Source organism: Astatotilapia calliptera, chromosome 18, assembly GCF_900246225.1.
Source record: "Astatotilapia calliptera chromosome 18, fAstCal1.2, whole genome shotgun sequence".
NCBI lineage: Eukaryota > Metazoa > Chordata > Actinopteri > Cichliformes > Cichlidae > Astatotilapia > Astatotilapia calliptera.
In genome coordinates this window covers 13,844,631-13,855,908 of record NC_039319.1, presented here as the reverse complement: position 1 = coordinate 13,855,908, position 11,278 = coordinate 13,844,631, and the positions used below count along the sequence as shown (strand labels likewise).

The following is an 11,278-nucleotide window of genomic DNA, read 5'->3' as shown; positions in this document are numbered from 1 at the left end:
CTGTTTACAGAAAAGTGTTGAGTTAATGTGTTTAATTACGTTTTTAAAATGTAGGTTTGTGTTTATGTTTTCCAGAAAATTGAAAATGGCAAACTTCACATCCACTTATGATGGAGTGAGCGATCATGCTGCATACATTTGTGATATTAATGTTCCCACCATCACTGGTCCCTTCTTCATCTTGATCTTCATCATCAGTATCACATGCAACAGCCTCCTCTTATGTGTTCTTTTCATCTACGAGAATCTGAAAAATATCACAAATATTTTCATCCTGAACCTGGCCTGCTCCGATTTGATCTTCACCATCACACTTCCATTCTGGGCTGTTCATCACCTACACCACTGGGTCTTTGGGGACTCTAGTTGCAAATTCGTGACTGCTGCATTCTTTGTTGGTTTGTACAGCAGTGTCATTCTACTGACTGCCATGACAGTGGATCGTTTTATTGCTGTGGTGCTGCACAAGTTGAATAGCAATCATACTAAAAGAAAGAAGTATGCAGTCGGTGCTTGTATATCTGCCTGGGTCATCAGCATCTCAGCATCCCTGCATGATGCAATGAAAGTAGAGGTTGAAAACTTGGATGGTAAAAACTATTGCTACGATAAATCTGATGAACAGCTTGGACGTTATCTCCAAGTATCACTGCTATTCTTCCTCCCATTTGTCATCATTATTTTTTGCTATTCTGCCATCCTCAAGACAGTTTTGCAAGGTTTAAACAGAAAGAAGCACAAGACTGTAGCTGTGCTGTTGTGTATTGTTGCAGTTTTTTTCATTTGCTGGGGGCCATACCATATTATGCTTTTAATTACTTCTCTTTATAAACCCAACGGTTGTAAGGAACAGTTAGAAGTTGCCTACAGTGTTTGTGAAATGCTTGCCTATTCTCATTGCTGTATGAACCCTCTGCTGTATATGCTCTCACAGAAGTTGCGAAAGCATCTGTTGAATCTCTTGCGCTGTGAAAATGTGGGCAGAAAGAACAGAGAGAGAAGCACCAGCCTCAACCCTTCTGTTACTCAGAATGTATCTTTCAGTGTACAGAGCTCTGCTGTTTAAATTATTTACATTTAATACATATTTAATCTGTAAATACTTTTATTACAAAAAACTGGGTTTATTTATTGTTAAATCTTATTACATCATCCAATGACATTACAACTTTCTTGAATTTAATGTAACAAGTTAAAGATGCATATTTCACTGCTACTTGTGGTATATGTAAAGGTATGCTAGATTTCAAAATATTTCATTGATAGTCATTTTCTGCCATTTCAGCCACCTTTACTTTCTGTTTGAGAGTCACAGCTTTGACTTTAGTCATTGTCTATTGGGTGAAGATCAGATGACTGACTTGACCATTGGAAGATAAATTAAAGGTACTCTTTAATTTGCTCGTAGTATGCTTTGGGTCATTATCTATTTAAACTCCTGTGCGATCAGTTTTGCAGCATTTGGCTCAGTCTCAGAAGAGAGTAAATCCTGTATAATTACATGCATTAATTGTCAGCCTGAACAGAGTTGGCAAAAGTATAGATTTTCTTTCCTGAGGTAGAAGTACAGATGCCTGAGTTGAAAATTGCTGGGGACAAAGTACTGAAACAACTTCTTTACTCAAGTACAAAAAAAACAAAAAAACAAAACAAAACTTCAAGTGTGAAAAAGTAGAAGCTCTGAAATGTACTCAAAGCGAGAAAGTAAAAAGTAGCTTCTTGAAGCACAATTCTACTAACCATTTTAGTATAAAGGTAACTGAATCTTGTGCTATATCATTATAATAATCAAATAATATTACTACATAAGAATACAAATATTTGAATCTAAATTCTAATTCTAATTAATGTACTTAACTTGAATCTGCTATGAAGGGCACATGCAGTGAAATGGAACTAATAAAAACCCAGGCTATTTTATTTTGTTTCCTGGTAGAGGGTGACTTTATCTCCTCAAAATTAAATAAATAGTTACATTTCTCCAAGAAGTGAGACTGGAATAGGCAGGAATGTCCAAGGGCATATCGACTGGTAAGGAGTCTGCAATGTTGCAGGACATACAAGGCAAGTGTGGCAGGTTGCCGTCAATGTAGAATTGATCAAGCATAAAACATTTTCATATGAAGTTCTCTGGGTGATCTAAATGCAGCAACTAATGTGCCTAAATAAGCAAATTACTCATAAAATCATTTTGTATGTCCTAAATAAAGGACACTGTTCTCTAAGCCAAATGTACTTATTTGCATTTGTGAACTGCTTACTTAACATGCAGATCTCTGCTTAACCTCATCTTCGCCTACTGATGAGAAGGCTGTTGGGGAGATGTACTTAATATCTCTTAATATCAGATTAAAAATGACAAAATTCAAGTTATCTTGAATGCTTCAAAGACATCCTCACGAATTCTCAAGAAAAAAGAGAACTCATCAGTGACTGTAAAAGTTGTTAATCATAATCTGTTGGTTTAATCATTTCCACTGTTGGTGTCAGAGCTGGGATCACATTCATACACAAACATATGGAAACAGAAGCATCAAAAGGTGTCATGATCCTGGGTTGTTGACCCAGCGTTTTGTGTTCATTTTGGTATCATCTTATGTTTTGTGTTAATTCTTATTTTGTGTTAGTTCTCAGGGTTTGGTTCTTGTGTTTAGTGCTTTAGTGTTTTATCAGCCCTACCCGTGTCTTTACTCTGTGCTCTGTTCATGTCCCCGAGTTTGTGTTGTAAAACACTCTGTGTGTTTCCTGTTTTACTTTGAAGGTTTGTGTCTCATTGTGTCTAATTAGGTTCGGCTGTGTTCCCCTCCTGTGTGTCATTCCCTCATTACCTTGTGTGTATTTATAGTGTGTACCTGCCTGTGTTCCTCGTCGCGTCGTCTGTGTTACTCTGCGTTAGTTGGTATTTCTCTGTCTCTCTGTTCTCATCTCGTGTTCCTCTCCATGTTGCGTGTTCCAGGTTTATTAGTTTTTCCCAGTCCTCGCCACCCTTGTTTCTGTTTATATTTCACCCTTTGTAAATAAACGCTCACCTGCATCTAGCCGTTTCCTGCATATACTGTAGGGTTCTCTTTCCTACAAACACCACACGACTGCTGCCCCAACCGTGCCTTCATTTCAGGAAACATATGGTTTGTTTTAGTTATGATGTGTGTAAACCATAGGCACAATGGCTGAAAACACATTACCTCCCTGGTCAGTTAAAAACTGAGACAGAATGTATGGTCTTCCTATGAAGCCTTGCTTATTTTAAGATATTAAAATGTAACTTATTGCGTCGGCTAGTTAGATTGTATAGATTTTCTTCTGAGTCAACCAACTTGCTGCTGAAAAAGCCTTTTCCTGTGTAATGAAATGTAACCACAGCTTCCTGAACTAAGGAACTGTTATGTGATTAGTTAGTTTGTGACTTGAGTTTCAAAGATTTAAGTCTGATAATGGCCATACATAATACAGGTTATCATTTTGGGGTTTTTACTCTCCTGTTGCTCAGTGCACATTTCTTTTCCTGTTCACCTGATTTCTGTAGTGATCACAGATTTGATATTTACAATTTTTGGATAAATTAAATGCTTTGAATGAAAGAAATGTGTAGCATCGATTTTTTTTTTCGAGCACCGGACATCAGATCTTGCTTGAGATCTGATGTCCGGCACTCCCGCACACGGCCCTGTCATTACCCCAAACCAACATTACCTGCTGATCTGTCCGCCACTGACTGATGTCCCCCTGGTCCCAGCTCCTATATTTGCTCCACTTTTAACAGTAATACACAAAACTCTGGACTCGGACCTCTCTCTCCCACAGTCAACATAATACCCGTCATAATCACAAACAGAGAGCATCAGAATTATCATAAATCCACTAACTCCAAAAACATTAATAACCTCCGGCCTCTTCAAAAATGTCAACATCCATTGACCTCTACTGTCAAAAATCCACCAGTCTTGATCAGTATGGCACTTTTAAATGTCCGCTCTCTGTTGAACAAGTCTTTTATTATTAATGATTTAATTTTAGATAATAAACTTGACTGTTTATTTTTAACTGAAACATGGCTGGGTTCGGATGCACCAGTTGTTCTCACTGAGGCCTCCCCACCAAATTTTAATTTCTCTTTTTCTATTAGAAGTGGTAAGAGAGGTGGTGGGACTGCATCTTTAACCAACAACACACTCACCACCAAACAAATTTTATTTGACAATTTCACCACTTTCGAATTCCATGCTATTGTTTTTAGCAGCCCTCCAGTTTTATCTGTCACAATTTATAGACCACCTAAAGACAGCGCTGCTTTTATCAAGGAATTTTCAGAATTTTTAACAAACATACTGTTCTGTTTTCAATATGTTCATATGCTAATGACACAAATAAGTGTAAAGTGTATTTCTATTGTTATATATTGAAAAATGTTGAATCTTTTATTTTGACATCTGGATAGACAGGGAGGCTTTTATTTTGCATTGTGCATAGACAGGAAGCAGGAAATGCAGAGAACAGTGGGAAAAGCATGGCTACAACTTTGTAATCATTCATGTGGAATCCAAAGCAATCCTTCAAAGGAGTCCTTCAGAAAGCAATAGTCGTAAGTTCTGTCAGTTCTTTGTATATTAAGCAATTAATAATAGGGTGTTTTGAGACATTATTTTGTACCTTCTTTGAAGTGCAGTTATAGGGTGTAGCTTCTGAGCTAATGATACAAGTGTACGCTCACCCACTACCTGCTTGTTTTTCTTTGTAGTAATATCAGTTTGCATATCTACAGTATACTTATTTCATGGTCTCCTGTGTAAGTGCCTGAATATATTTACCTGCTGATTATATGTCAATCGATTAAGAGTTTTGTATTATGTGTTTTTCTAGTTTCACTCCAGTTCAGTGATGTCAGTGCAAGATGATTGCTATGTTTGGAGTCATTAAAGGAGCAAGTACGCCAGAGCTATCGCTGAAGCTGCACGCACCAGGGCCACATTTGCACAGAGGGAGCTCGAAATAAAAAAACATAAGGCCAAGTTGGATTTAGAAAAGGCTACTCTTGAGGCAGATCTAGAAGCATTGGAACTTGAAAAAGCAGCTGCCGTTGCTGTAGCTGAGGCTGAGGTTTTAGAAGCAGCAGCAGCCATAGACTGTGATGATATACACAGCAACAGGAGTGGCATCTCATCTTTGTCCATAAAACAGCAAACCGAGGCATACCTCGAAGATCAAGCTCGAATCAGTTTTAAACCTGCCATAGATTCTCAAGCCACACTGAGTCCCATCTATGTTAAGAAAGCATCGTTGTCAACAAAACAAGAACTCCCAGAATCCAACGTAGAATATAACACTTTATCTACAAACCCTGGTTACTCACAGCTAAGTGAGCATCAGCCAACTACAGGACAGCAGCCATTCTCGCCTCAACCCACTCCATTGAGCCCTCGCTATTTTTGTAAGGCATCTGTAGAACGCAGTCCACACATCAGGCATTCAGATACTTCTCAAAGGAACAGCATACAGCAAAACTCTCAGACTCCATCTACAGGCATGTTAGACTTTGCAAAGTATCTAGCACGCAGGGAATTAGTAACCACAGGTCTCACTAAATTTGATGATCAGCCAGAAGGCTACAGAGCTTGGCAGTCATCCTTCCTCAGCACCATTCAGGATTTGGAGCTGACAGCCAGTGAAGAGTTAGATCTACTAGTAAAATGGCTCGGCAAGGAATCATCAGAACATGTAAAAAGGATCCGTGCTGCTCATATCACTAACCCTGAAGCTGCGCTTAATTTGTCATGGTTGAGACTTCAAGAATGTTATGCAACCCCAGAAGTGATAGAGTGTGCTCTCTTTAAGTGACTGGACTGCTTCCCTCGCCTCACGTTGAGAGAAAACATAAAACTGGCAGCCAAGGAAGATGGTTATCTACCAGGTCTTAGTTATAGGGCTGCTCAATTAATCGAATTTTAATCTCGATTACGATCTGGGCTTTCAACGATCATTAAAAATGACTGAGCCGATTATTAGCACCTCCCTCAAGCTTTACTCTCGCGCTGCTCCGTGTGGAAAATCGAGCGCACCTCTCTGCATTTCGAACACGTGTCACGACAATTAGGAGGACCCGAGGGAAGCTCGGAAAGCTAAGCAGAAGTTATTTGGAGAGGAGAGTGACTGCCGTTGGTTGAAAAAAGAGGTTAAAAAAAACAAACTTCAGTGGTGTGGAAACATTATGGGTTCGCGGAGTCAGACGTGGATCAAGTAGACACAGTGTGTAAACTTTGCTACGGTGTCGTAGCTGCACCACAGATCAACACTGCAAAGTTCACTAAACATAGATGTTTACATTTTTCATTTATTTCTTATATTGCAAACATTTGCACTGTTATCAGTATTTGCACACTATTTTATATTATTTTTTAAAGTCATTATTCAATACATTGTTATTGTTAACCCTTTAAAGCCGGTCAGAGCAGCACGCACCGTTTTGTATAACTATTTTTAAATCCCTGTAGAACCTGAACCATGTAAGCTAGCGCAATAAATTTTTTTGCATATGAAACTTATATCTTATGCCATCATTTGTCCTCGGTCACGGTTTCCTTCCACATAAAGCTTTGCAAAAAATTGCATAAAAAGCGCTTGCAGGAACAAAAACATAATATTCCAGAAACACGCTTTGCCGATCCGATCAGCTGTTCGTAACACTTCCCACATTGAAACAGACGTCAGCGCGAACTATCGCATGTCCGCCATTTCCTGTCCAAAACCGGAAGTGACGCCATATTCGCGGAAAATGTAGTTTTTTACTTGTAGGCCTTAAAAGCCTATACTGGTGTTTTTATAAGTCATGTTTGACGTTTCTGAATAGTTTCTGGGATGCTTAGAACTCGAATTGCACAGCTGGAAATATTTTATTTTGATGCTCATGCTGTTTTCTTTGCAAATTTGCATCATACGATTGTTTTTTTGTTTTTCCTGCAGTATATAAAAATTGCTGTATCTCCAAAGTAAAACTATGAAGACACTCAAAATAAATTTCCTGTTGTTGTAAACTATTTTTTGCAACTTTTTTGTATTTAAAGTTTTGAGGGACAAACCTCTTAAATTTCTCCAAGTAGAAATATATGTAAAAAAAAACAAAAACGATTTTCAATTTTTTTGTAGCTTATTGCACGTTTTTGCAATTAATGTAGTTACTATGGACTTAATGCATACATATTATTAAAATATGGGCTATAACAGTTGTATTGATGTATAGCAACTTGAAATGCTCCCACAAATGGCACTACAACATGTAAAAAAATAATATAAGCTCTGGCGGACTTGGTTCTATAGTAGATCTTAAAGGGTTAAATAAATATCGTCAAATAATCGAGATCTCAATTTCAGTGAAAATAATTGTGATTACCATTTTTGCCATAATCGAGCAGCCCTACTTAGTTACTTGGATACTCCAAGAGGCATTAACCCCATTGTCGAAAAGCTGCCAGTGAACCTGCAAGAGAAATGGCTCTCCGCTGATTCAAGGTATAAAGAACAGCATAGGGTATGCTTCCCCCCATTTGCCTTTTTTGTGGATTTTGTCAACAGTGAAGTCAAGGCTAGAAACGATCCCAGTTTTGTTTTGACAAACAGCAGCCGTTATTATAATTGAAATGAAAAACCCATGGCAAATCATGATGGTGGGAGAACTGCCATAGCCGTTCGAAAGACAAATGTGTCCACAGTAGCTAATCCAAGCTCCAGACATAGAGAAGAAACAGATGGGAGAGGCGCAAATGATCCTGCTAAGTACTGTCCACTTCACAACAAACCCCACCCTCTGGAAAAATGTAGGGTCTTTAAAGCGAAACCACTCATGGAACGGAAGAAATTATTAAAGGACCACAGACGGTGCTTTAGGTGCTGCTCAGTTACTCATGTTGCAAGGGAATGTCACATGAACCTACAGTGCAATGAATGTCAGAGTGATAAGCACTGCACTGCTCTTCATCCGGAGACTACTCTCCCAGAAGTGTCGCCTCCTGCATCCGTGTCAGATACAGACCAGCGAAACAACTCCACAACAGAGGTAACCTCAAAGTGCACTGAAGTCTGTGGAGTTGGTCTCCTTGAACGATCTTGTGCTAAGATCTGCCTGGTGCGAGTTTTTCCAAAGGGACAACGAGAACGCTCAGTCAAGATGTATGCCATCCTGGATGACCAGAGCAATCGCTCGCTGGCCAAATCAGAGTTTTTCCAACTCTTTGGGATCAGTAGCAACCTTTCCCCGTGCTTGCTGAAGACATGCGCTGGTACTACTGAGATGACAGGGAGAAAGGCAGTCGGTTTCCAGAATGAGGCTTTAGACGGTGAAGTGTGCTTAGACTTACCTCCACTCATTGAATGTAATGACATCATGACCAACAGGTCTGAAATCCCCTCAACAGAGGTAGCACGTTCCCATGCCCACTTGATGCCCATAGCGCCTTACATTCCTGAGATAGATCCCGAAGCACAGATTTTGATCTTACTGGGAAGAGATCTCATACGTGTACACAAAGTAAGGCAACAAATTAACGGCCCCCACAATGCTCCCTTTGCCCAGCAGTTGGATTTGGGATGGGTGATAGTTGGGGAAGTTTGCATCAACAGGGCACACAAGCCTACTGTAGCTGTCTATAAGACTAGTGTCTTGCCTAATGGACGTCCATCTTTCATGGTGCCATGTCAGAATGAAATATCTGTGAAAGAAAAGTTGGCGTATGGCGGGGAGAAAAGACCCGATATTTACCCTTGCCTGTCCAGTTATGGCTCCATCAACATGCCTGCTGAGGAAAAACTTGGGGTAAGCGTATTCACAAGACAGACATGTGATAACGAACCGGCTTTGTCGTTTGAAGACGAGAGCTTTCTGAACATCATGCAGAAGGAGTTCTGTCAGAATGAACAAAACAGCTGGGTTGCTCCACTACCATTCAGGTCGCCCAGACCACGCCTACCAAACAACCGTGCTCAAGCCTTGTCTCGTCTCCACTCTCTGGATCGCACATTGGGCAAAAATCCTAAAATGAAAGAGCAGTTCATTGCATTCATGAAGAAGCTCTTCGAAAATGGGCATGCTGAGAAGGCACCTTCTCTCCAAGAACATGAAGAATGTTGGTATTTACCCATTTTTGGGGTCTACCACCCCCAAAAACCCGATCAAATACACGTAGTATTTGACTCAAGCGCACAAGAAAGTGGCATTTCTCTTAATGGCGTCCTGCTCTCAGGCCCTGACCTAAATAACTCCCTGTTAGGAGTGCTGCTCAGGTTCAGAAAGGACATTGTTGCTGTGACAGCCGACATTCAACAGATGTTCTATTGTTTCATGGTGAGAGAGGACCACAGAAATTATCTAAGATTTCTTTGGCACAAAGATCATGACCTGACAAAGGAAGTAGGGGAATACCGCATGCGCGTGCATGTGTTTGGGAATAGCCCGTCACCTGCAGTCGCTGTATATGGACTTCGAAGAGCTTCCCAAGAGGGTGAGCACAAATACAGACCTGACACACGCCAGTTTGTGGAGAGACACTTTTATGTGGACGACGGACTGATCTCTCTCGAGAGAGAAGCAGAGGCTATTGACCTTCTCAAGCGCACTCCAGCATCACTGGCAAGATCTAATCTTAAACTGCATAAGATTGCCTCCAACAGTATCAAAGTGATGCAGGCTTTCACCCCTGAAGATCTGGCTACAGGTTTAAAAGACTTGGCGCTAAATGAGGAAGTTCTCCCAGCACAAAGAAGCCTTGGTCTGTGCTGGAGGATAGATTCTGACACCTTCACATTCAAGGTTGCAGCTGACAACAAACCCTTCACTCGCCGAGGAGTGCTATCGACAGTTAACAGCCTCTTCGACCCACTGGGCTTGGCTGCTCCAGTGACCATCCGAGGACGAGCACTACTAAGGGAACTTTCAGCTGACATATGCGACTGGGATACAGAACTTCCCACAAACAACAGATCAGAATCCAGCTGACCTAGCCACCAGATCGGTCCCAGCATCTCGGCTTGGAGAGACTATGTGGTTTACAGGTCCAGATTTTCTTCACAAGCCTCCTGTGGCTGAAACACATGAGCCCTTTGAGCTGGTGGAACCAGATGCAGATGTGGAGGTAAGACCACAGCTGACATCCTGTGCTACCCATATAACCGAGGGTAAGTTGACTTCAAATAGGTTCCAACGCTTCTCCACCTGGAGGTCTTTACTGAGAGCAGTTGCCTTCTTGAGCCACCAGACTCAATCATTCAGTACCAACCCCCCAAATACATGTAGAGGATGGCATATGTGCAACAAACTTCATACTCCAGAAGAACTGGAGGCAGAAAAGCTGACCATACTTAGGTTGGTCCAAAGGGATGCTTATCCAGAAGAGTATGTTGCACTGCAAGAGAATAGAGCAATTTCAAAGACAAGCACAATCCTCAAGCTAGACCCTTTCATGTGCAACGGTCTTTTACGGGTTGGTGGACGTCTGAAACACTCCACTTGGAAGGAAAAATCCAATCATTCTCCCAAAACAGAATCATGTGACCAAATTGCTAGTGACCCATTACCATGAAAAGATAAAACATCAAGGACGACAGTTTACAGAAGGGGCAATCAGAGCGGAAGGCCTGTGGATTGTTGCCGGCAAAAGGTTGATTAGCTCTGTAATCCATTCCTGTATTGTCTGCCGCAAGCTGAGAGGAAAACTGGAAGTCCAGAAAATGGCCGACCTTCCCCCAGAACGTCTGAGCATGTCTCCTCCCTTTACATATGTAGGGTTGGATGTTTTTGATCCGTGGGAGGTAATCACCCGAAGAACTCGAGGTGGAGCAGCTCAGAGTAAGCGATGGGCGATCCTTTTCACGTGCATGAGTACCAGGGCTGTGCATATAGAAGTCATTGAGTCCATGGACTCAAGTAGCTGCATCAATGCACTACGCAGACTTTTTGCCTTAAGATGGCCTGTGAAGCAGCTGAGGTCAGACTGTGGTACAAACTTTGTTGGAGCATGTTCTGAATTAGGAATAAGACAAGATGATCAGAGTCAAAACAAGATCCTGAGTTACCTCTACGAACACGGCTGTACATGGGAGTTCAACCCTCCACATGCCTCGCATATGGGAGGTGTGTGGGAGCGCATGATTGGTGTAACCAGGAGGATACTGGACTCCATGTTGTCTCACGGTAAACACAGTTCCCTGAGTCATGAAGTGCTCTGTACATTGATGGCAGAGGTGTCTGCTATAATCAATGCAAGGCCATTGATCCCAGTCTCCAAAGATCCTT

General features: G+C 41.2%; 1 protein-coding gene across 1 annotated transcript; it reads left to right on the top strand.

The window, feature by feature from the left end:
- Positions 1-64: 64 nt before the first annotated feature.
- LOC113011214 (chemokine XC receptor 1-like) lies at positions 65-1,066 on the top strand. Its single transcript, XM_026150655.1, has one exon. It carries the CDS (start codon positions 65-67, stop codon positions 1,064-1,066), a length of 1,002 nt encoding a protein of 333 aa, XP_026006440.1.
- The last annotated feature ends 10,212 nt before the right edge of the window (positions 1,067-11,278 follow it).